We start from the raw sequence: 27,348 nt of genomic DNA, 5'->3' as shown, positions 1-27,348 counted from the left end.
ATTCAACTTTTGACTTGCATATGCAGATTATCAACCAATTCAATTCAAAAACAAACGCTACATCCAAATGCAAAGTGTTCATCGGAAACGCTACGAGTACGTGTTTCGTTCAATAAATGATGTGAATACTTCAATACGAGTACGAGTACTTGGGGCATATTGAATTAAAATGTGATCTCAATATACGATAGTTAAAGATAGTTAAGAAGAGTTGTACGTTTACAAAGATAAATACACGGATAGTAAGATAGATAGAGAGTTAGAGAAGATCATGTGCTAATAACAAAAGTCTCCAAATAAATGCGAACAAGTATTTGAGAATAAATCAATGTGTCACTACGCAAAATGCTCAACTGCTCCATCCGGCGGCGGTTGGGATGTTTGGATCAAAAACATTATATACTATATAGTGTATTAGGTGGTCGGCTAACTCCCTCCAGGTGTTTCATTGTGATTCAGGTGCTCGGCATGCGCGAGGGAGCGGCCTTTGTTAATCCATAACCCTTCCGATCCGCCGAACTTGGCATTTTCATCTACAATACTTAATGTTGTGTCTTCTTAATTGAAAAAAAAAAAAACGTAAAATTATAAAATATATGGTACACAGGTGCAAGTCTTGATACAAAGATGAACACAGTAAAACACACACAACACTTAGATTGCAATTCAAGTTCAAATGATTCAGAGAAATAGATATAGAATGCAGGAGAAAAATGGGCGATTATTGAGCTTAATGTATGCTTGTGGTCTAGAACCAACTTAGTTTTATGAGTTTCGAAAAAGAAGTTGAAGTTTTTGTTAGAAGTTTCGTAGTCTGCGCCAAAAGATTGCTACAATATTTGACTCTTTTCTCAGGATTGGTTGAAAGATCTTAAGTTTCCCTAATGGAAATCCATATTGTAAAACACTTTTCTTACATAAATATTTGCGTACAGTTAAAATATACACAAGACATTAGCACGGCATATAAATCAGCAAAAGGAGAGTTAAAGAAGTTCTTAAAAAAGCTGCTTAAAAGAATATTTAGAATTAGAACCCTTATGACTTAAACATTGAACCCAAAGTAAAGTTGTTAATTGTTAGTTTACTTTGAAGGGCAGATAGATGTTAGTAGACAGAATGCTTCAGAATGGAATGCGGTTAGTTATGCTGGGGATAGTTTAGATGGCAAAATAATCATGGGGCGCTCACACATACACACCAACATTTACAAACGCACAAACACATACGCACACAGACACAGAAGACAGCGACATGACAAAAAAAAAAACGCACAAATTTGTTAAAATTCATATTATGTTTAGTACGCGATTTTGATGGAATATGGCATAGCTTTCGATCAATCAATATCAATATCAATGTGTGTCAAACAAAATGCGCATAAGATGTAGTTAGATAAGTATTAACGAATACTAAGGTATAGTTTAAAAAAAGGCTTTTGGCTTTTTTAGTTTCGATAGAGTTTGTAAGTTAAAAATCTAGGAAATTATGGACGCATACATGAGCTTTTTAACTTCGTAAGCAAGTTGATAGCCCGCATAAGGGTTAGCATCATTCTCTGGTGGCCTGAAACAAGATGTTGTTCGTTTTTATACATTTAGACTGGTTAAAAGTTAATAATTGGTTGATTGGTTTGTTTGTTGTTTGTTTGGGTTTTATTCGTTTTTCGAGAGTGAGCGAGTGGTTGAGTGGTTGAGCAGGTGAGTGAGAGACAGTTAGTTGAGGTGTTTCGATTAGTTGGTTAAAGAGCATTTACATATGTACGAGATACCTATTCATCCTTATCCTTATCCTGACCATTTTCTTGTGTCAAATAAAACGTGTGTGGCAAACACAATAACCATAATTGAGTGTAACATAATCTCTCGTTCTTTTTTTTTTGTTCGATTGTAACGCAACGGAAAAGTGGAAAATCAAACTTGATGCAGCTGCAAACAGAGTTTTCCTAGTGGGTGTATTCATTGAGTTATCTTGCTGCTTGCTCTTGCTCGATTACCGACTTTGCTTTGCTATATATATTTGATTTGATAACAGAGTGCTGTTTAATGTGATCAAACTCTATAGTTAAGTAGATGGCCTGCTGTTCCACCCCATGTTAAATATAAAATATTTATATATATGTACAGTCCCCGCACGATAAGTGCGATTGGCTTACCTGTTGTACTGCGATGGCGATATCACTTGGCCCTCCACCTGTCGGCTCACATTCACCGTCGGCTTCACCTTGTTCACCTGCTTTCCCGCCGCCGCAGCTGCCGCAGCCGCCGCTGCCGTGTTGTTCATGTGGTGCATGCCACCCGTACCGTTGCCAGTGCCATTCGGCCGGCGCACATTGCGATTGAGTACTGTAATCACAAGAGATGGTTGCGCACATGAGAATGATATGTAGTCAATGCCATCGAAACTTACGATTCGTATCTTCTCTGTCACGAGTGATATCACCTGTGGCAGATTGGCAGTTTTTGTTTTGTATCATTTGGCATTGGCAGGCAGAAGCGTTGTTGTTTTTTTTTTTTTTTTGACGAGATCAGAGATAGAGAGCAGATCAATCGATTAGTAATCTTGGCAATAGCTCCGTCACGCTGATCAGAGAGTGTGAAGAGATACTCATTGGCTTTAAGTATTAGTCATTAGTTAATCGAGAAAGGTATTTTTGAGCCGCGTGTTGCATGTTGCACTTGGTTTAGGTTTAGGTTACTGGTTCTTAGTTCTTAGTTCTTGTCATTATGTGATGCTGTGTGTGGTTGCGACAGTAATAAACAAAATTGGTAACAAGCAGATTGTTTATGCAATTGAAAACAAAGGCACACCGAGTGATGTGTACAAATAAGTAAGTTAAGGTAAATAGACATCGATATGTGGGTATGGTAATACGGAAGATATATAGTATCGGTTCTTTAGATTAGAGAGTATATCAACGAGTTACATTAGCAGAGGAACGAGTTCTGTTCAAGAATCAACGCAAAAACAGAGTTATGCAAACGAATATCTAAACAATTATCAATGGGTTATCGATTGGATTGGATACATTTTCATCTCTTACGTTTTCAACTGAGGAAAAAGCGAACCAAGGCAAACGAAATCGTGGGGCAAACTGATAACTGAATGTGATCTTGACCTTGGGCATGGATGTGTGTGTGTGTTATGTGAGACTGGGTGGGTGGGTAGCTGTTCTGCTGGATTACTGGGCTATCCACCTAAACACCTCCGATTCAAAATGACCTTTCTGTGGATCTGATCTCTGACTGATACCAAATTGAGTGTTCGTTCTTTCGTTCGACTGGGAGACGAGACTTTACCCGATACAGATCCACGCACATGCACCCGCTTGGGTAGCTCTGGAGGAGTAAATGTGGGTGCAGGATGGTGTTCATCTGTAAAATACGGTGGTTCGTTATCACACAGCTCGGCAAATCAGATTCGGTGTGTATGCAATTTCATTTTTTTTTTTTTGGTGTTATTTATATGGTCAAGCTTTTTTTTATGTGAAGCTCAAAACTGCTTTTGAATATACATCAAATTCTTTTTCTGTTTTCTTTTTTTTTTTTTTTTTGATTTTTTTAGGGAGGATTGTGTTTGGTTTTTGTAAGAACTGAAGCGGTAAGAGTATTGGTTTGTGTTCAAAATAAACACGAAATTCGAGAGGAAATCATAGAGAAATTAGTCTGACTCTTGGGAAAACCCAGGAAAACCTGACGAACTCAAATCAAATGAAAAATGGCCGTCGGCCGAAACTGAACGAAAAGTGTTCAAGATGGTCGGGGGATGGTTTTTGGGGATTCATTTTGGGGTATTTGCTTTATAGAATATCGAACAAAACATGCAAATAAATATGAGTTGGAACAGAACTGGTGACGGTGTCATCTTACATTTATACAAACGGTTACATAATACATATAAAGAGGTAGATAGATAAAAAGAGTATAGGTACAAGTAGAGCTAAGCAAGCAGTGGTATATATTGGTATTCTGGTACATAGGGATACAAACCAAATCGGTTAAAGCTTGAAGCATTATTTAAGCAACACGCTGACTAAGTGCGGATTACAAGCTGAGTAGCAAGATAGGCAATATTCTATATAGTCATCAATAGCTGGTTTTTTGGCTCACTGGATTTCAGTATCCGATTGTCAAGCACTTAACACTTAGGCTGCTAGAACTGCTAACACCCACTTAAAGAAGAACTTCAAAAACGATCTCTCCAACTACGAGTTGCACTATCTAGTTTATCCCCAGCTTCTGATTTTGGGGGCTGATTGAAACGATCATTGATGGTCAGCAATTTAACTGCACGGAATTTGGAATTTAATCGCTCTCTAATTGGAATCTCCTGTTCCCCGGAGGATTGGGATTGGTGCAGTGCTCGGGGGGATGACGAGGAGCTGCTTGCTTTTCATGTTCATTTTACTGCTTTGGGTGGTTGTGATCGAATATTGGCTCTAATCATTGGCTCAGTTGCTTTGCTTTCTCAAGTCATTTGCATTTTATTTATTCATGTTGATTTATGTATGGTTTAAAACTAAAACTGACGATGTCTCTAATATAATGGGGTTCTCTCTTCAAAACGAAAACAAGTAATAACCGAAACAAAACCAATGTACAATACAAATCACGATATTTTTAAGGAAAATTTGTCAAGGACTCTATTAATTGAAATTATAACGAAATGTTTTCGACAAGTACAAATGCGATATTGAAATGGATGTTCTTAATTTCTGGTATGGATATACAACAGTTTGAGTTAGTTTGACTTACTTGACAACGAGTATTCATCGTCTTCTACACACACACACAGAGACATATAAATAGGAGTATTTATTGTAGTTGTAGTAGTTGATACGGGACACGAATGTGTGGGTAGGGAGGTACAATAGAAAGATGATAGGTTTACATATTTGAAATATTATATAGAAAGGAACATAGGTCCGGGCGTAGAAGATCGAATTTGTATATATATTACAGAAAATGAGTGTAGAGTGTGGTATTGTGTTTCAGGATTGCAGGTCCTTGGAACCCGAAGTGTTGTGTTCATTGGAGTGTTGGTGTAACCACTTAGTATATCATATAAAGAGGAAACTTGAAGTATTTGTTTGGATATGACATAGTTGTCCAAAGATACGTGAACGGTTAGAATTTGTATCACGAATTAACGAATTACTATACGACATGATATGATGCGATACGATAGATACAATACAATATGTAGTTAACGTTTATACAAGATACTTTACGATACAGTAGGAGTACGATTATTATGTAGAATATGACTCGACTTGATAACAAAAACGAATAGTATGGATAGTATGGAGTTCATACGAAAACACAACGCTTGAATCGATTATGGTTACTGAATATGTAGTATCCAAACAGTTGATTTCCAATATTAACTGACTCAAAGCGAAGTTCGGTTTGGTTTTCTCTTGACTTTACTACACACACACACGCACACTAGGGTTAAAGTTGAATACGAAACAGTACACAATTACTAGAAGAACGAACGAGTAGAAACGAAACATGTAGATATGTGTGTGTGTGTTGTGTAGTGCATTAGTGTTGGAAAGGGGTCGTTTGGTTATTTGGGGGGCGGGTCCAGGGACTTTGTGTGCTTGTGTTGGTGTTTGTGTTCTGTGTTTTGAGTTCTGAATTCTGAGTTCCGACAAAGATTGATTGATTTTCGATTGTTTGGCTGCCTGATTGATTGGCTTAGTTTTCGATTGGTTTGCTGAATGGCAAATGGCATATACAGCTGAACAATAGCAATTAGAGTTGGTTAGTTAGTTTGTAGTTAGTTGGCAGTTAGTTTGGCGCTATAAACATGTAATTGAGCGTTTTAACTTGGTTAGCAGGAGAGTTTATAGGGCGAATGTGATGGAAAATTTCGGTTTGCCAATTGGAAATCATGTTGGGTTTCGTGGTTTCTGGTTATGAGATGTATGTTTCGTATGCTTATTGGTAACAGAGTAGAGTATATGGAGACAGAGACAGGAGATAGATAGAGAGAGACAGAGAGAGAGAGAGAGAGAGGTAGAGTAAGTTATACGTACTTGCACGCCCAACCATTTGTACGGCTCGGACGCCTTTCCGGAAGGTGGCCACTGTTTTTGTTTCATGAAAACAGAATTTTATAGGATCGTGTGAATAGGTAAATGATGGCAAGGTAATGATTGTTGCTTTCAATATAATTTAGTTCTTCTTCATTTTCATCTGCTCGCAATACTGCGCCTGCTTATCATTGGAACATCATTCAACGAAAATGATGAATAAATCATAGGAAATTAAATACGCTATACGAAAATCATAGATAAATCACACGGCACACGTTGTACTTGAACTTTCGTAAATAATATATATTATATTTATGTAGATATATTCATATGTGGTATGCAGTTTATGATCATAAGTAGATATATGTATGCAATGTATATAAGGAATATATACTAGATATGCTTTCGATTTATTATGACACTATACGCGACTCTTGGGCGAACCAAACCAGAAATCGTATCAAAACTAAATTAGTTCTAGAATAGGTGTATGTTATATTTATACTGAGTACGATAGAGAGAACGATAGAGCGATAGAAGGAGCAGAAGTACGAACTGAACTCAACTCTTAGTCTATAACTTATTTATTCGGAGTCCCCTGGTTGCTATTATGGATTCTATATACCCATTTCCTCACAATCTGATTTAGAAGTTTCCCAGTTTTCCAGCCAAATGATGCGGGTTTCGGTTCTTGGCGGGGATTCTTGGCATTTAGCGGCTAAGAGCTTTTCATGGTTTTTAGCATTAACTAAGGCACACAAACGCTGACAGTTGTACATCAATTTAGTAATGTTGATTTAGTTTCCAAGTTCAATTAGTTTTCAAAGGATAGTCCTTTCTCAACGAATTTGGCAAGCCAAATCTCAGGAGCGCTAAACAAAGTCTTTAAAATTTCTTAAGAAGATGCAACTGAAGAATTTCTTAACTGAAATATCAAAGTTTATCGGATCAGCGGACTTTTACTTGTATTTAGTTTGTACTTTGGTTGTCGCTCCTTTTATCTTTTAGATCGGTTGGATTAGGTTCGGGATTAGCAGCAACAAATAATTCTTTTGGCTTGGTAGTATATAGTATATAAACGGATATTAATACTGGATAGAGCGCCGCAAATCGCAAATAATTGGTTTTTGGATTCGTTTGTGGAAATGGATTTGAAAGCGTACCCTCCATTGTATTCATCACCGACGTGATGCCTTGGTTGACCATGCCCGTCTGCATCATAATCATGCCCACATCTGCAAGATGGTTACGTTTTTGGTTGGTATTTGGTAGATACTCAGATAGACACTCGCTCATACACACAAACAAATGCACATATATATGTATATAGTTCAGTTAGGTGTAATATATCTGGGATCGGTATCTGGGATTGGTTCAGAAACTTAAGCTCTAGGCACTACGAACTGCGTTTCACATATTCAGCTGCAACACATTGGATCCCGAATTTGATATTTCGCTGGTTTCAAAGCCAAAACGCAGGCAACGCAAACTCGGCAAACGTACTAACTACTTAAGAACATTTGCAGCTAAGTTGGGTGTTTACAGAGTATAGGTTGAGATTGTTCTGGTATTATGCTACATAGAAGCAAATACATAAACTTCGGTTATTCTCTGAAAACGCCATGTTAACTTCTGCTGTAACCCGATCTAATGTTATTTACACTTCGGCTTTGCAGCTACGATCGCGGTTATATACAATCGCGTTAGATATATATATATATATTTAAACTTTAAAATGTAAATAGAGATCGGTGAGTGAGGTGAGTGCCACGCCAAGAACACAAATCAACGGAAAGTGTTAGGGGATTCGTGAGGACGGCGCAGCATTTCAAGAACTTAGGTCTACCGTTAAGTATTAAAGATAATTTAGTCATAAGTATTAGGAAGAGTATTTAAATTAGAGCTGGATGCTGCAAAAGTGAGTCAAAATCGATCGAAAATAGAGTATAATCGTTTATATTAAAGGTTTTTCGTATGGTGATGGTGTGATAGGATGTTAATTGATTGTTGTGCTCATTTCCATGCACTTATTTTGATCTCGGCTTATTCTCAACACATAAGTATAAAGTACAAAGATTAAGAGGGGATTACAGAGACAGAGATAGCAAGAGCGAGGATTAGCGAGACAGACTTTTAAAAAAATGTGCAGTTTCAGAATCGGAACAAAAATCGATCATAAAAAGAGGGCTATCAATGGGGTGTGAGTTATAAGTTCATAAAGAAATACAGATGGTAAAGAGGTTCTCATGCCTTTTAATGAAATACAAAGCTGTAATCGAGTTGCAAAGTAGGCTTGAGTTATAAAATTGAAAAATATTTGAATAAATTTGAATAATTTGCGTGGCGCCTGTTCTCTGCTCGAATATGGCAGTTCCGCCTTTGTATTTCACTTCTGCAGGCTGGCATATTACCCATACGCCCCGTAAAACGCAAAATTCACTTTTGAACTCAAAATGGTGGGTGTCAACTATCATGGTGGTACTCTAATGGATTTCTTTTTTGGTGATGGTTAAAGGAAAAGCGAAGAGGTTTGGTTAACATTTCTTGCTGGTTGACTGTGGCTGTAGTATAGGTAATCAAAGAACTGGGGTTGCATATCGCACAAACATATTTACAAGGTCGATGTTACGTAATGTTTAGTTTGCTTCGGGGTTTTATCCTCATGGGATAATTGTATGGGCATAAATAGTTAAACGTTATAGGTGTGGGTGTATTTAACTCTTACTTCGTGGGTTACAAAGAGGCGCATGTCAAAACAAACAGTGACCAAAATGGAACTGCACATGGGCAAGGTAATCGGGCAGGACGAAATGGCTTGTTGTTCAGATATATATAAGTATATATAAGAGTATATGCTGGGTGGTTATGATGTCGGAAACGTCGGTTTTATGGCTAGGGGCTGAGCACAAAGGGTCGGTCCAATGGTTCGCCTTGCAAAATCGTTTCAAAAACTAAAGACAAACAATCAAAATCAAAGGAAAATTCTTGATTTTGTTGTGCTCTTGAGGTTGAGGTGAGGTGCTGATAGGAAAATCAACTGGGGATCGTTTTGGGGGATCGGGACCTTCGCTTTGCTTTATTCAATGTACAAACAAAAGGTAACGGGGGTATGCAAAATGTACTTTATACAAAAGTTGGAATCGGTAACGGTTGGTATTGGTATTGGTATCGGGTAAAACTTGAAAACTGAGAAGTGTTTGTGTGGTTTCAAGTGTTCTGGTTTTTTATGTGGGCAAGATTAGAGTGTGTTTTCTTGTTGTTCTTTGGATTATTCGGCTTGTAGCTTGATTTACCTAAGTCATCGAATTTGCTCCTGGGCTGAACAGTCACTGTGGGACAAAGTTATGGCATTGGATTGTATTATTTAGTATTAAATTCGATTCGATTTCGGTTTAATTGGTTGTATTTGGTTATGTCACGTTGCAAGTGCGGCACACACAGTCGCACACACACGTATATGTGCGAGGTGTGTTCGAACAGTTGCAGCCATGCCAATGGGTTTTTGGTATTGTTGATTCGGTTCGATTATACATAGTTATAGTTATAGTTAGTTGTTGTGATTGGTTGTTGCAGTTTTTTGGTATTGATTTCATTGAGAGCGAGGCCACACGCGCCAACACACATACATAATAAATATATAATAAAAACATGGATATTTATGTATAAAAATATGTAAGAATATACGAATAGTTTCATGGTGGAGAGGTAAAATATTTAGATATTCATATAGATTAGAAAGATAGCGCCTTATACCTAGAAACTGCCTCAACACTCGCTAGTTCCTTCTTACAAACTAAAATCGAGTTGTTATTTCCTATCGTTTCTCTTGGCTTTTTCGATTCTGGCTGTCTTCGAAACGTTCGATTCGATTCACAAACGAAACAACAAATCAAATACATATTAAAATCAAAACGGATAAGTTAAATTAAATCCATAGATACGTAAAGACTCTAAAAAGGTATCTGTGGCTACTACTTGGTACAAGGGTTTGCTTACAGTTTTTGCATTTGCATTTCTTGATCAGCGTCTCGTCCTTAATGTCCTCATGACACGCCTTGCAGTAGAACCAGGCACTAAGGAAATTAAAGTTATAAATGATATTAAATATGTTTGATATGTTTATGGTTGCTTCTGGCTTGCACTTTTGTATTAACTATATTTTACATTGATTATACTCTTATAGTACCAAAGACCCCTTGCGGTGCGCTTCGTCACTACATGAAAAACACATGTGGTAGAAAAAAGTGAAACCCAGATAGATTTTTGGGGTGACCTCTTACCGCTTCACCTCGTCGGCACTTTGTGCTATGAAGAAACCCTGGGTATTGGCCTGGATTTTGGCCCCCCGAGGGTTGATGGAAATCTTGCTGTCCGCCCCCTCCTCGGCGCCCTTGATCTCGATGGCCAGCAGCAGGAGCTTCAGCTTGGAGAAACACAGTCTAGACGCGGGGAAGAGGGGAGTTGATCAGTTCCCGATCGCCCGATAGCCTTTCAACTTAGCCTAGTTTGTTGCTTTACAAGTAATTGAACCTAGTTTTAGTATGCTACAAAGGTGTAGTCGAACTCTCTCAAAAACAGGGCATGCATAGTGTGTGTGTGTGTGAGTGGGGTGTTTGTGAGTGTGTGTGTATGTGTCGTTGTATTGGTGGGTGCTCTTGAAGCGTACACTGTTAAAAATCAATAAACAATCAAGACGCTTGACGAGTCAAAAAAAGGCATGCGTGGCAAAATGCTTAGTTGAAAAAATGCTAGAAAAAAAATTAATGTTTGAAAAAAATCAAAACTACCGACAGTGAATCATCATCATCCATTGCCAACTAGGGTACACTCTAAAAAAAACATTCTGCACATGCAATGAGTTCGGGACTTCGGAAGTGGAGTCACAAGTGGAGCTGTTCTGTGGGTGGGGTCTCTAGAATTATTTGCAGTGCACGTGTCTGACGCTCTACGAATCGCAGCGAGCGGAGTTCAAAGTTAGCAAGCGATTGTGGCGATCGGATGCGGATTACGATTGCAGTTGCGAATACGAGTACGGATACGGATACTATCAGGTATACGGATACGCTATATGCAGTTTGAGCCAATCGAAATGAGTGTGGGTTTAATATACAGGTTGTTCAATGCGTTCGCCCCCGAAAGATTCGATCTCGGGTTCTCGAGTACTGGTGGCTATGGCTAAGCTGGATCTTTCAGTGGCTATGGTTCTAGAGTATGGGTTTTTGATATATATCGAGATACATGGCCAGAGGTGGGAGAGTGGGGAGAGGCGACAAACAGTTGTTTAGTTGTTGGTTGTTGTTAATATGAGGAGAAGGAGAGTAAATCAAACGGAATCGAATCAAGTTGGTAAATAATAGGAAAAAGAATTGTTAAACAAACTTATTTGTACAATGCAAAAAGTTGTAGCAGTAGTAGTAGAAGTAGTAGTATTTTTTATACAGTTTGCATATAATTTTTTTTTTTTGGTTTTAGTTTTTGTTTTTTTTTTCTCTATTTTCTCATTTTTGAGTCTTACTCGCTGGCTTGTGGGAATGTCATGCCGGTAAATGAAGGTGATAGGGTTTCGGTGTACATCTCACACCCTGTACCTTGAAGATAATCATTTTGCCAGGCCTGTGTGTCTGGTGACTGAAAGTTAGAAAATGGTTTTGTTGTGGTTGGCATTTAGTAAGTTCGCTAAAGTAACTACTTGGCGCATTATCGGTTGTGGTACTAATTTATTTGTTTGTCTGTTTCGGTTTTGATTTTGGTTTTGTGTGGCTGTGGCAGGTGGATTTTATAGTTTTTGGGGGACAGGTCCTACGCTTTCTGGGTCATCTGGGTCTACGGCACACATTTCAACAGCTGGCGAGTATCGGTGCTGGTTGGTGTGGATGGTGCGTTTGTTTCTGGGTCAGGCATTGCATACTCTTTGGCTTTGGCATTTTTGGCATTTTCGGCATTGGCTTTGGCTTTGGCTTTTGGCATAGAAATACTGCTTCGATCTCGGGGTTATCTTTGGTGGCATTCGGTCTGTACACTTTCTGGCGATTTGGCGAACTTTACAGCATTGAAGAAGGCACGAGCATGGGGATCATTGGCATCAAGACTCAACCGAACCGAACGTGTGTCAAATGAGCAAAAATCAAAATGTCGAACTGAAAACCATCGGGAACGGAAAAGAACCAACTCAACTGAAAAATGCACGCTGCAAACTTAGAGCTTAGAACTGTTACTGAGATACAAATAGATAGATTGATTTAGAGAAAGATTCAGAGAGAGAGATTCGGATAGATCCGCTCACACAGATACCATACATTAGCGATTGGCTGTGTGTCTGTGTATCGGTGTGTGTGTGTGTGTGTGGATGTGTGTGTATGGTGTTTGTTTGTCCTTAAATAAATAGAGTCAGTTGAACTGGCCGTTTGAAGTTTGCTTTTGAAAATGAAGGATAAAAGAAACCATATTTTGTATTTGCAAACACTGAAGGCATTTTGAACACTTAGAACACTCAATTACACAAAGAATTTGCTTGAAACAACGACTAATTTGTCACAGTGTAATGTCTTGGCTGGTGTATTTGTGTGTACTTGTTTGGAAAATCATAATCTAAGTTCACTGGCAGGCACATTTACACGTTGCAACACTTAGATCGGTGTAAACGTGCCGGATCTTCGATCAAAATCAACTTAAAATACAACCAACAAAAGATAGATTTACAACGACGATCAGAACTGAGTGAAACGAATAACAATGTGTTTACTTGTGGTGTGTGTGAGAGTTGTGTGGTTTTTATCGACCTACAAATTGGCTAAATTGTGATTTTTTAGTGCTAAAAAATACACATCCTTAAATCACAATTAAGCTTCAGTTTGTAGACCGAATATATCTTATGTTGTTCATGGTGTACGATATATTTTTTTTTTCGTTCAACGCTGCACGATTAACGAGTAGAATAGAGTAGGTAGTAGTAGATACGATATAGTATTAAATTGGTTTTTTTGTTTCTGGTACGAATATTACGATATAGCTTATGGTTGGAAAATTGGAAAACTGCCAGCTGCGTGACTTACTCAGTGGCCTGAGCAAATGGTATTCCAATAAATGTGGGACTCAATGTTTCAGTGTACATTTCCATGCCAGTGCCGCGCAGGTAATCATTTGTCCAAGACTGCATGTCTGGCGACTATGGGTTAGAGACGTAATTTAGAGACATTTGCATATTTGATTTCATACGTATATACGGTACAGTACACCCCACATATAGTAAATTACTTTCACCCCCCCCCCGCCGGGCGTTACATTGTCCGCGAATCTGTAATGGGTAGATCTGGAAAATATCTAACTTCTTCGGCCTGCTTTCACTGGGCGCCAGTAGTGTGAGTGTGTCTGGTATTTCGTAGGTGAGTGGCCTGATCTCTGGACTGGGACTGCAACCCCACACTTACCGTCTTGAACGATCTCATGGCGAACAGGTTGGCCATCATGGTCGAGAACCCGGGCGCCAAACAGCTCTGGGCAATGAAGCCCAGCTTCAGTTCGGCCAGGCAGATGACATCGTCGCCCTGTTTCCAATCCCACGATGGTATGTTCAGCAAGTACGCCTAGGAGTTATTATAGGATCATGATGTATAATGATAATAGTGTCATGGCTTATAATATCATCCTACGCAGTATCTATACAATAGAAAAACCCACCTTATTGTGGTACTGCATCAGCTGGATGATGACTCGAATGTCGTCGCTGTAGTTCTTGATCGAGATGACTCTCATGATGTTGGCAGCATCTTCTGCGTCGGGATCTTGGCAATATTTGTTAGCTAGCACGAGGCAGGCGTCGGCTTCATGAACCTATTGCATTCGAGATATCCATGTGGATAGATGGATGGAGATAGAGAGTTACAGATTAGCATAGTTTAGTTATAATGGCTATCTAGTATAGCTGTTTATGGTCAGACTATGTCTATGGGCATTTGATGTTTGTCTCATGTGAGTTAGTTTTGTTATGTTGAACTGTTCAAAGTAGTTTGTTATGGTTCAGTGATTGTTATTGTTACTGTTATTGTGAATAGATATTGCAGAGGTGGTGTCACGTTTAGAGCATTGTCCACAATATAAACAATTAGTAAGCGATTTTTGTTTTGGTTTACACGCACATCGACTGGACAACTATGGTACGAGTATGAGTACTTAAAATGCCACAGGTGAGTGTTTTGGTTGGCTCGATCGATCTGGCTGCGATCGAGTCCATATCATATCAATATATATAGATATCTTGCATATGCATTGCGTACGTACTGAGTAGGGTTTTTTTTTTGGGGGGGGTACGAGTAGTATTCATTAGCATTGCCCACAGGGGGTCGGTTGGGGATATAGTAAGCGGTTGTACAGTGGCTGGGTGGGTGGGTGTTTGGTTGGTTGGGTTGCTGGATAACACAGTCTTTCGGTTTCAACTCCAAACTAAGGACACATTAAGAAATCATAAGGCGAACGCTCGGTGCACGGGTGGGGTGTTTTCACAAAGAACAAGTACACAGAGGTGTCGGGGTGATTGGCTTTGGCGTGGGGGAACTTAAACTTAATCAAATACCAAATACCAAAGCCCCACAAAACTCAAGAGCAACTCAAGTGGGCGTTTAGACAATAGATTGGCACTAGCTACAAGCATCTGTATCCGATTATAGACATGCAGTATGCTCGCATGCAAAAGATAAGCTCAGATACTGTGGAAAGTAACTATCTGCATCGCAATATGGCATTATACAAAGCCAAGGCTGCTCATGAGTGTCCACTCAAAGGATATAGATTAAGCTGATAGATATATGTATATACAAACTATTAGGGCATGTACTTAATAATGGCTTACTATGGTTAAAAATACATTTCCCTCAAAATTAAAAGAGATGAATTAGGCAGACTCACAAAAATTATTACTTATACATATATTTCTTTACGTGGAATTTATATATAATAAACCTGTTCTAATAAAAAATGGCATTTTACAAATTTTTGAATACCTAAACTTAGGATCTTGAATTGTTAGAAATATTTGCAAAAAAATATGAAGCATTTTTTTTTTTTGTTTAAAATATGCTTACCTACCAATTTAATATGTATATTCTCAATTTCTTCAAAAAGCTTTAAAACGCCTAAAATCCAATATAATCCATATTAAAGAATTAACACTATAACCCCTCAAATCCTATATAATCCATATTATACAATTAACACTTAACTTAACATGTACAGTAGAATACTTAGCACATACATAAATAGGATATTACGTATACGTTAATCGTTGCAAGTAATGCAGCTTAAAATAAAGATAAATCAAGATGATATCGTTATCATTTTACACAACAATTTCAACATCAATTTACGGTGTTTCTGTGTACAGCGAGTGTTTGTTTCGTGATTTGGCGTTCGATTCGTTTGATTCATGTTCAGATGTTAGTTGAGTGCTGGAATCCGAAGGATACGTGTACCGATGGATGTGGTTTGGTGTTGTAAACTAAACTAGGTCCAGAAAATGCAGTATGGTCGCATACACCACGCATGTATTACACGAATATCGCTTGTACAGTTAAACAGACATTACACATACACACACGTAAATACATAGATTAGTATATTAATAGGCGGGTTGTAATTACATTTGAGCGTTCGTTACATAAATAAGTACGTAAGAAGTAGAAGTACGCTTATTCTGGGACTTCGGTTAATAGTTAATACATAATGAAATCAAAGCTCACAGGTCGAGACGAAAATAGACACGGAAAGGAATAGGTTAAATGAACAACGTAACGAAAGCAAACGAACAAACATATAGAACGGATAAAATGAAAATACATTTTTGTTTTACCTTAACCCTCTGAAGATCGATCGGATTCATAATGGTTCCTTGGAAGAACTCCACGGTGGTAAAATGACGTTTGAACAAACCCTCAAGTTCCAAATCGGGTGGTTTACTTTATAATTTTTCATTTGAAATCGATTGTTTTTTGGTTTTTTTTTTTGTGGTTGTTGTGGGAAAATAATACAAAGTTTTTAGAGTTTTCAATGATTCCAATGTACACAAAGTTCACGTAGATTGGATTGTATTCAAAGGAACAGAAGAATATCATATCATTGCATTGTGTGTGGGTTGGTGTTCGAAACACAACAAACAATATACAGATATTTATGATTATGGTGCGAGTTTCGTAGTCCGCAAATATGCAAATGAAAAAGAAGAAAAACAAACAATGCAGACAGAATTGTTGTAAAGAAAATCTCCAAGCCGAAGGTGCAACAAAAACTGTGATTCATTAAAACTAAACTGAACTAAAGTCGAAATATTGTAACCTCCTTACTTAAATTAGGTCTATGCTCTAGACAAAAAACTCTTCTTAAATATCTAATTAAAATTACTTAACTAGGCTCTCAAGACTAAGTAAATTCTATGGGAGTATAAAAACTGTACGGATATGATACAAGAGGAATATTGGAATCCAACTTTTGCTTACTACGAATTGATAAATATAAAATATAATAAAATGTGAGGTATTTGTAAGCTTGAGCTTAAATTTGGATTAAAAGGATATATGACAAAATTCAGCTAAGAAAGTCATTCCATTAAGCGGGGTAAAAATACTTTAAGCCAAGATAAAAAAAACAATGAAACAAAAAAATGGTATATTGTGAACGGGATTCTTAACTAAGGTCTATCTAAAATATTATAAACATCATTTATCACGAAGCTCTGAGAGGAATTGTTAGGCAAAATGCTCTTCTCGAAAGCCTCATCAGCAGCAACCGGAAACCATTAATAATAATGCCGTAATAAAGCTATAAAATTGCAATAAAAATAAACATAATTGAATTGTTCAAGTTCAAAGTGAGAGCGAGCATAGATTTATGGCATAAAAAATAGAACGAGGAAGGGGGCGTGTCTTGTTTCATTTTTGTTTTCATTTTTTTTTTTTTGCTGTGAATAGTCAGCAGCGAAAGGAATTGAAATTCTTTATAATTATTCGAATCGGAGGGCAAGTAGAGTGAAATTGCATCCTAGCTGTTGAAGAACTAAGTTGCGGGCACAAAAACATTCACAGGATCTAAGTATGAGAGTTGCACGTAAGATTCGCTGTTGTTGTTCATGTTATTGATTTTATTTGGAGTTTGATTTTGTTCTTTTGCTGGGACACCTGACAATCGGGGGCTCGAGTAAATCGTTTAAATCGTTAAGTTTCTGCGTGTCTTCACTGGTTCTCATATGTGTGTCTCTGTGTCTGTAGGTGTTCGTGTTTGTGTCTGTTGGTGTGCGTGTGCGTGTGGGTGTGGTAGTGGGTGTGGGCGTGGCTTGGTGTCTGTGTCACGGTGTGTGTTTGTGTACCTTGACTCGCTCCAGGTCGACTGCGTTCATCATAGTGCCCTGAAAAAAGGCCACTGTGGTATAGTGACGCTTCAGCAGTCCCTCTAGCTCCAGATCAGGCTCTTTGCTATTTGGTTTACATTACGGTACATGATATGGCATATATATAGTTGAGTTTAGGCATTGATTAGTTACATAGTGAACGTAAGAGGTATTTCCAAATCAAAAGATTACATAACTTTCACTGACTGTGTGTTCTCTAGTCGCTAGATTAATGCAAATACTTAAAATAGTGCCTTGAACTAACTTAACTGACTGGGCAACTGGCATCCCAACTATCGAGTTAGCGGCCAGCAGCAGCACTGAACTAAATTCAATTATAAATAATATTACTATGTAAATGGTTTGATCTCGTTTCAGTGCAAAAAACTATTGCCTACTTTTGCGCGCCACTGCTGACCGCTAATCCACATTATTTTTAACTGCTTAGGTACTGCGCTAATTATTCTCTTGCTGCTGTTTTAAAACTGAATTGAAAATACATTTATCAAATAATAATGGAAATAAAACAACGACACAACAAATTAGCAATACGACTGTAAACAGGTTATTCTTCTGCTTAAAGGCTAATTGGATTCTGGATGGACTTACCGATGGAGAAAGACCACTTCGACATCGACATCCTCCCGATCTTCGTGGAGGAAGTCCTTCAGGAAATGCGACACGGATTCGTATGTTATATGACCGCATACCACAATATGTCTTGTGTTGTTGAGGGTGGGGTAGATAGAAAAATAGATTAGTTCCTTAAATTGGCAGCGCTTCAAACGATTAATGCAACAATTTTACTTAAATCTAGTGTGGAATGCACTTAAGCTCTGTACATGTGTGACGTATGTGTGTGTTTCAAATGAGCATGTGTGTGTGTGTGTGTGTTGCGGTGTTTCAGTGTTAGTGTGCGATTAAAGCGGAAAAAAAGAAAAATGAATTTAGTTCAAGTCATGAAATTAAATTCACTTTCTTAGCCGAATTATTAGATTATTATCTCAGATTTAATCACATTCCATTGAGCTGCCATGAAGCCAAGTCCATAATATAGTACATGTGTGCGTGTGTGTGTTGTCAGTGTGTCGTGTGCGTGTGTTTGAGTGCTTTGAATGTGTTCGAATGAGTGCATGTTCTTCGGTGAGGTTATAGATTCGAGTATATTCATTGTTCGTATTTCTGTATATTTCTTTATATTGATTATGCTTTGATCTGTTTGTATTATTTATCAACTGCTTATCGTTGCCTGGTTATGATTATCTTTATGGCTTGTCAGTATTATTTGGTGGTAAAGTATAATTACTTTGCATTTTCTTAGGAAACAAACATTTATCAAAATTATACAAAATACACGAACTCATAATTGAAACTAAAAACTTAAATGATAAATGCAAAATGCATGAATTTAGTCTGCTACCCCAGGGGCTTGTACACAAATCAATCAATGGCAATAAATCAAAAGTCACAAAATGAGGATCTTGTCGCCGCATTTTCGGCACTCTGCCGCTGCAGTTCGCCAATCGAAATGATAAGTTTATATATAAACGATTATCGGAAATCAATATTGTTCTAGGTACTATAAAGGCTTAGCTACGCACACCATTTTCGGTTGCAATCAACTTACATGCATCAAGTAAAGCATCAAAAGTAGTCAGCAACTGGCCAACGCATTTGTTTTCTATATACACATTGTATAATACACTACGCTCATTCCAGGTATATAAATTACTTCTACGGGTGCTAATTATACAATAGATTATTTGATTTTGGGTATTTACTGTAGTCACAGTCATGCAATCAGGCAGTCAGGCAAACCGGGCAGGCATTCTTCCCATACCAAGTAAAAAGTGAGTGTCAGTGCCACTACACATGCATACTTCTACATTATTTTTTCGAGTGTTGGATGTTTGTGATTTAGTGAGTTTGTGGATGTGCGTTGAGAATCAGCGAACTATATCGCATAGTTCACGATTACTATACACCTACGGTTGTAGCTACAATGTCGATGAAAGTCAAAGGATAATAGTCCTTGAGGAAAACGACATAAGTCTTCGTTCGTAGAAATATTTAACAAAAAGTCAGTACAAGAAAAATCTAAATTGAATGATCGATGTCATGATTGTGATCTGATGTATGTTCAATCCATTTTTGCAGATCAAATCCGGATGCAAGGCAACTTTTTACCTCTACGGTGGCAATAAAAAACGGTGCTCGACTAGTTCGCTAAAACGAAAGAAGAACTTCAATTTGCATTTAAAGAACAAAGGAACAAGGTAAAGGCACTACATTCGATTAGTTCTGGTGTTGCTTGTATTTCTTTTCATTGCTGCAGCTAAAGAAACGAATGGTGACGTTTGGAATTAAAGGTTTGGTTTTTTTTTCTTGAAATGATATAATATAGAGTGAGAAGGTTTAACATATTTGATGCCTGGCCACGCATTTTCATTGTTTTATTTTCATATACAGAATTGCTGCTCAGAATAAGAAAAAACAAAAGTCGATTTCAATGCGCCAAATCTATCGCTCACAAATGTGCAATGAATGTGAGTGGATCTTTTGAGGAAATCAAAAACTGTGGATAGGAGAGATCTTGAAAGAGAGACAGCGTTGAAGAGAGAGACAGGAGATGTGTGTATGTAGAGATTTGGAGGGGCTCGGATACGGATACGGATACGGTTACGGTTACGGTTAACGGATACGGATGCAGTGGTGGAGTCGGGTTCGGTTGCGATTACGGATACGGATGGTACACTCAGAATCAGAATTTGAACTGTCCTCATCGGAGGAGTTAGGTTCCTTAGCTAGAGAACAGGGGCCGCGCATCATAACCGCATATCTAATCGTCCTGGACCTCCTACCTGATCCTCATCCTGATCCTGATTTGGATTGGTACTTTGCTTTCGATCTTAATCCTGATCCGAACAAGGTGGGCAAAGGAAATCAAATGAAATCGCCGAGCGCATCCATACACAACACTGAGTTTACGACAAAAGTGGGTTGGAGTGGAGTTACAGTTTCATCCGATTCGCATTGTATAATCTGTGTGTGTGTGTGTGTGTGTGCTGTAGGTTATGGTTGTTTATCTCTTTATTACTTCATCATACCGTTGTATTCGAATGTTCGATAAAACGAAAGTTTGTGAACAGAAGAGGAAAGTATCAAAACCATAAGAGTATAGAGTAGATGCGTGTGGATGTATACAAGTTTTCCAAGAACTACAACACTGATAGTATCTGATAACTGATTGAAGGTTTGAAGAGAGAAAGATATGAATATATAGAGAGGCAGAGAGTAAGAGTATAGTATTCGGGAAAGATATATGGGTTTTATTGATTGATACGTTTCATTGATTCGCTTTACACACACATCGATGTTTAATCCGTTTCTCAGATGGCAGCTGCCTGCTGATTTTGGCCAAGATGTCAAAGCCAGTTCGCAAGCTGTGTGTTCTAATATTGTACATTTTCTAGCCAAAAATATTGAGCAAATTGAAGTCTTCCGTGGAAATTGTTTGGTATTTACAAATTGCTGTCTGTACTTGGGGAGAGAAAGTCTATAGAGAGTTCGACTCTATGCATGTGTGTGTGTACATTTTGAATTATATGGATTCTAACATTTACGTATACAATCGAATCAATATTATTATTATTATTATTATTGTATTTAGTATGCATTATTATCGTTCAATGTTAAATCGTTTAGGTGGATATACATATACGCATGTATATTTATTTATGTATATAGATATATATATACGAGTTACGACTTCGATAGCAAGGACTATATAGACAATTACGATAATGTAACACAATAATAAACACCAATCACTGATTCACTTCAAGGGCTAATACAAATGCAAAACGAGGCTAGGATGATATGGCATACAGAAAAAGAGAAAAACTTAAGAGTATACGCATATTGAATTTCGATTAATGCCAATCATCAGCTCTGACTTCACACTCGCTTGGTCGACCTGCAAATTATCCAATTATCCAATTCGTTTCTAGATCAACCAAAGAATAATATTTAAACAATATACCCAAAATTGTAAATCGTACACGATTAAGCCGCGTTTATTCGGAACTGAAGACGAACGTGCAAATCAAACGAAAAGTTAGGAGCTAAAGAATTTAGGTTCAAGATCAGGATGTACGAGTACGATATAGAGAGTAGAAAGTAGCAGAAGAGTAAGTTGATAATTTGGCGTTCAAATTGAGGATGTAGTATGGAAACTCACAACAAGATAGCATTTGGTAGTTAAGAGTACGCACATGATATAGTAGATACACTCAGAACAGTATTTTAAGTACGAAACAATTGATTGTATGTGGTACGATTCTCAAATACGATCAAATCTGCAAAATGCCAATTCAAAGAACACAAAAATCAAAACTGGCAAATGAAAACGCAAATCGATGGGCGAAACTCAGGTAAAAGTAATGAAACTAATGCATAACCCGGCACAGCCCCCCATTTCCAAGGGGGTTACGTCCTAAGTTACCTTTTATATATATATTTTTTTTGAAACTACGTATGTAGATACGTCTAGGTCGCAAAACTAAAAGGAAATCAACTGAAGTACAACCAACACAAAATGAGTTGTTCGAGAACTAAAACATACACTTGTTGTTCTTTTTTCATATAAGCAATATGAGTATTTTAGTTAAAATTTTCTTGTTGATTTCGGCTTTTTTTTTCAATTGCTGTGTGGGTGTTTTATATTCCGTGGCTGTTTGTTGTTGTTGGTGGTGTTGTTGCGGTGGTGGTGAGTGTTTGATCGATTAAATGTTTTGAATTTGGGCTGGGTGATTGATTGATTGATTGGCTGAATTTGATTGATGGCCTGGATAGTTGGAATGTACAAATGCTGTGTGTTGTCACTGTGTTGTTTATGTGCCGTCCAGAGCTTTCCAAGCGGTCCCACCGGGCGTATGAGTAATATATTGTATGTGTCGCTTGAGTTGCTGATGATGATTACAGTGATTGGATTGGTTTTGGTATTGGTGGGTTCTTGGTTGGCTGGTTGGTTGGATTGGATTGGATTGGCCATGTTTGTGGTGGCTTTTAGTGTGGATGGCTGGTGTTAGGCTGGTGTGTATCTATTGGTAGAATCAAAATCAAATTTCAGCTACTTTTCCACACTCGCAAATCGTTTGGCATGAATGAAGCGCAAACTAAAAGTAAATTCTTTCAATTGGTATCGTTTCACTGTTTATTTGACTGCTTTTGGCAGAAATTTCATTTTGATTTGGTGTTTACTTTTGGAAACATAAATGCTCGTTGTTGGTTAGTTTTGAAAATTGGTTGTTGGCTTAAAAATTATGATTGGTATTTTATTTTTGTGGTAGTAGTCTTATTGTAGTTGTTGTTGTAGTAGTAGTTTTTTTATATAATTTTTGGTTTAATCAGTTTGTTGATTAATTGTTTACGATTTGATTGTAAGAAAATTTGGTTTGTCTCACCTTCGCCCTTTTTCATTTTTTAATGTGCCCCCATATTTGGCTCTTGTTCCAATCAAGTCTATAATCTCAGGTATACAACTTGCAAAAATCGCCTGTTTACAGTATGAAAGATAATGATGACAGTGAAGTATTTTTGATCTATTCGGTTTTATGTTTTTTTTTTTTGATTGTTGTTTAACATAAATAAAAAAGCATTACACAAATTTCGTTTGACACAGGACACAAGAGACAGAGAAAGTGGCCCGAAGGATCAGCAGAGAGGAGTTAGAGAAACAGAGAGTATGATGGGGGAATGGGTTCGGCAGACTCGAAGAAGGACTCCTAAATAAGTACATGATAAACGCAGTCAAGTGGATCATTTCGGATATATCTCATACGGAGCTCCTCTTGGTGTTTCTTGTTGTTTTGGCTCTGGTTGTTGCCGCTTCGTTGAACCAGACTAGAAGTTATTGTTATGTCTTCGATCGTAAACAAGGAAAATCAAAATGATATCAACGAAACAAAAGGCATGTAACAAATCGGTCTTATTATCTTCATAAATCGATGGGCCACTTCAGCGGCTTGCACCTAGTTTCTTATGGCTCTAATGGTTTCTTGGGGTTACGTGTTGTGTGGTTAGATTACGGAACATACGTACATATAGTATATATAGTAAACATATTCAAAGACTAGGTGGAGCAGTAACGCCTAGTAACTCGGTGCCAAGTACACACGCACACACATCGACGGCCATTTGACTTTCGACTTCATCTTTGTGGTGGGTTTCAGTGCCTAAACTCTAGACTAGGACTACTCAAATCGGGTGATGCTAACACTCTAACAGACTAAACCGCACGTATGTGTGTGAGTGTTGGGTATCGTATCGGGTGGGAATCGGTTCGGAACGGGAAAGAGTTACAGATAATGTGAGGTCATGATGCTGATACTGAATACGATCAAAGGATACGGATACTGCAACTCTTTACTGATATACAAATATAATTGATTTTTATCTAAATGATGATAGTCATAAAAACATATTTCAACGCCAAACAGGCGCCGGTTTCGTACTGGTTTCGTTTCGTTTTTTTTTAAGTTTTAGTTTTATATTTTTATGCGTGGCTGCGGCATACAAAGTGGGTGCAAGCAAATTAACGACTTTGAAATATAGATGATTAAATTGTTCGATTAGGTAAGGTGTGGAATTAGTTTCGTATTGGTATGGTAAATAAATTACAAGTAATCGATATAGTACGTTGGATAAGTTGAAATTGCAAAAATCGTAACTACTGCAACTTTATTTATGTATGTATCGCATATAGGAACAAGTGGAGAACATATGGAAATCATATTCACATTGGAAACTCAAAACTCTATGCGGGAACTAAAGCAGCAACTGGGTGTAAGTGTGTTTCAACCGAACTTAGAAAATCGAAATATAATGAAACCAACGCACAAACAAACGAGTCAATAAAAATGCATTTCGGTAACTAAATAAGAAGCCAGTTAAGAGAACATATATGTATATATATTCTTACATATGTATATTGATTCAGCGCTAGTTTTGGATCTTAACACTTCGAACTCAAAATCAATGACGCAGCTGAAGTTGCATAAAAACACGCAATAGTGGCTCTGCTCTATATAGTATGTACGGTTGTAATCAAAATCCAAAGTCAAAACTAAACAGAAACCAAAGGCGAACTCAAAAATTACACTTTTCAAATGCAGCGAGTCTAGCCCTTTTTAAATATTCATTGGAACAAAAGTCCATTTCGCCTGGGGAGCCCTTTTCAAATACTTCTGTAAACTATTTGCTGGAAAATGTAGTGTGTAGGTTTTTGTTGTCTAGCAAAAGTTTGAAATGTGCATGCTTCAAATATCGAACACAACAAATGCGGGAGCCCATCGATAAAACTTTGGTTAATTAGCAAAAGGTCTGCAATTAATGTACAGTAAAGATTAGGGGTAAGACGACCCAGAGATTTCGAAATTTGGACGACAAAAAGTGTTGCATACCCACAGGCGCCAAACAGGAGAAACATTTTTGTTTAACGATACTTCTTTGATGGTTTAAGCAATTTATGAACTTTTACAATTTTTCTGTCTAGCTAACAATAAGCCTAATAATGAAACGCACGCAAAAATGAAGCCATAGTTTCAAACAATAAGTATAATGTGTGTAAACGACAACGAGAATTACAGAAGGATTTGACAAGTAAATTACATAAATTATATCTCTTGTACGGAATCGATTATTCCCTGGATTTCGGTGTAATTTTTGCCATGATTCTTTGAATGTGTTTCCTTTTTCAATACTAAATACAGACACATGCCGCCAAGAAACCAATGCCTTTCAAGTCCTAATTGATTTTTCTTAATTCTTTCTTTTTCTTTGGTTTAGCTTTATGAAAATAACAAAACAAGATAAGTATTTTGTTTTTAATTTGGTCGCAAGCCCTGGCAACAATTTTCGTTACTCGTTTGTTGCCATCAGAGTTTGTCATTTTTATGCAATTCCAGGTAACGTCGATAAAAATGTTCAACAACAATGTGAAAAATAAGAAATCAAATGAAATAATAAGTAAGCTGGTTGGTTCATTGACTGAAGTTAGGTAAAGAAAATGTTGTAATACAAATAGAATTCAAGACTCTTCGATTGCTGCGGTGTTTTTTTTTTTTTTTTTGGTATTTGTTTGCATTTATAATCATTTCTTGTTTATCTTGATATTTTCGTGTTGTATTGTTTTGGTAATTTCTCTTAGCGGTACAGCCAGCAACGTGTTCGTGTACCTTTTTCTAGGATCCTTGCTATATGTTCCACCATATTTGCTTCTTTGGGCAGCCAGTTCAGTGATTTCTGGTATCCAACTAGCGAAAACGGCCTAAATTCAACAACACACATACACATTTAGATTGATTGAGAGGTGCCAAAAAAGGAGATTCAGTTCAGTTCAGTTTGTTATTTTTTTTCGTTATTTTTTTTGTTTTTAACTGGTTTGGTTGGTTTTTGTTCTGTTCTGGGCTAACAAATTTGATCTATGCAGTGTTAGTGTTCGTGTGGCTTTAAAAGAAATGGACAAAATTATTATTTTTAGACGACGTTGACGCTGACGACGAAGAACAGTGCAGAATGGGAACCGCTCAACCCGCAATTAAGCTCTGATTCATACTCACATACGCAGTACTCACACTCACTCTATGCACTCACATCGCACTCACTCGCTTATTTACACCGATTCACATACTCGGCACGCACTCCATCAGATACAGATACAGATACTTTAAGGCTAATTGTACATTACTTTACACGATTTCTCGCCACGAGTTCGCAATTCGTTCGCATCTATTTACTGTACTCTTACTTGGTTACAACTAATAATTTACATTTGTAGTTTACAATACACGACAGTGCTGGGGCCTAGACAGAGACAAATTTTGGAGTCGAGATGCTCGTGGGGAGCAGGATCCCGCCTATAAGTCATCTGAAAATATTATTGGTAGTGCGCGCTAGTCGTTACGCTATTCAAATACCGTACTTTGTACAATCCTAATTACATTTTACTATGAGTATTAAGGGGTAGGTACGCTTCCGAATCTTCGGATTGAATAAGTAGTAGGATGATGGGAAAGCAATTCTTCGGTTCACCGAATTTACTTTAAGTAAATGGACCAGCGAGACTGACAAATGAAGTAACATATTTAGTAGGAATAAAGGGTAAATATGAATTGAATAATACAAATCTTGCAAAGTGGCTGGAGTTTGCTCTCTTCAAGAAAATACGATTTGAATTACGTGTCATGACTTTGGATAGTTTAGTTACTTTATTCAATGCGTGACCGATGCTTTTTTATGGGGACTGGTGTTGTAGATTAAATGTTCATAAGTGGGGGCTCTATAAATCTGTGTGGGATGTGGTACAACAATGCGCCTAAGTAGATTGCACAAATGCTTTAGGATATCGAAATAAATATATATATGAACCTTGAACTATTGCAAATTGATAAACGCATATCTTGTATCATAACTCTGGTGTTAATACGAAACGTTTAAAGCATGGCAAAGTATAAGTGTCAAACGATAATATCTTGAATAAAACATGTTTACACTTCAGACAAAATCCAAAGTAAAATGGCCAAAATGAACTCACGCTTGCCTACAAAGTGATTTATATGATAGACATTGCCAAAGAGTTCAATAAAAATGTTTAACGAAACGAAACAAATTAGGAGGAACGCAAGTACCAAGGAAAATAAACAAATAAAATTGGAAAACCAAACCTAAGTAAATGGAACATTAAAATGTTTAATGGCTTGTACAAATAGAACGATGTGTTTTCGAATCTGCTGAAATGTCTCTGACTGCGAGGCAACAAAAATGTTTAAAAATTATAATAAATAAGGACGAACCAAAGTAAGAATCGAATGATAAAATTGTACTTTACTTTTATTACTTGTTTGATGATTTATCAAATGTCATATCTGTTTCG

General features: G+C 37.4%; 1 protein-coding gene across 37 annotated transcripts in view; it reads right to left on the bottom strand.

Moving 5' to 3' along the window:
* LOC6729447 (calcium-activated potassium channel slowpoke) overlaps positions 1–27,348 on the bottom strand; it is a 53,406-nt gene that overhangs the window by 5,710 nt on the left and 20,348 nt on the right. The window contains exons 7-20 of one of the 37 annotated variants that reach the window (XM_016177426.3): positions 22,880–22,971; positions 18,024–18,134; positions 15,885–15,990; positions 13,721–13,873; positions 13,471–13,626; positions 11,559–11,671; positions 10,324–10,482; positions 10,040–10,116; positions 9,337–9,372; positions 7,207–7,278; positions 3,300–3,374; positions 2,410–2,442; positions 2,156–2,345; positions 1,501–1,566 (exon numbers count right to left, since the gene is read on the bottom strand). In XM_016177426.3, the coding sequence (XP_016036117.1) occupies positions 1,501–1,566; positions 2,156–2,345; positions 2,410–2,442; positions 3,300–3,374; positions 7,207–7,278; positions 9,337–9,372; positions 10,040–10,116; positions 10,324–10,482; positions 11,559–11,671; positions 13,471–13,626; positions 13,721–13,873; positions 15,885–15,990; positions 18,024–18,134; positions 22,880–22,971 (1,439 nt within the window). Of the gene's footprint in view, positions 1–1,500; positions 1,567–2,155; positions 2,346–2,409; positions 2,443–2,480; positions 3,375–4,754; positions 4,779–6,043; positions 6,095–7,206; positions 7,279–9,336; positions 9,373–10,039; positions 10,117–10,323; positions 10,483–11,558; positions 11,672–13,095; positions 13,209–13,470; positions 13,627–13,720; positions 13,874–15,884; positions 15,991–17,393; positions 17,500–18,023; positions 18,135–22,879; positions 22,972–25,651; positions 25,744–27,348 lie in introns of those variants that run through there. The other 36 variants (XM_039295219.2, XM_039295220.2, XM_039295221.2 and 33 more) reach the window with 36 other exon arrangements.

The sequence above is a fragment of the Drosophila simulans genome, chromosome 3R (genome assembly GCF_016746395.2).
Source record: "Drosophila simulans strain w501 chromosome 3R, Prin_Dsim_3.1, whole genome shotgun sequence".
Classification (NCBI taxonomy): Eukaryota; Metazoa; Arthropoda; class Insecta; order Diptera; family Drosophilidae; genus Drosophila; species Drosophila simulans.
This window is presented reverse-complemented; position numbering and strand designations above follow the sequence as displayed.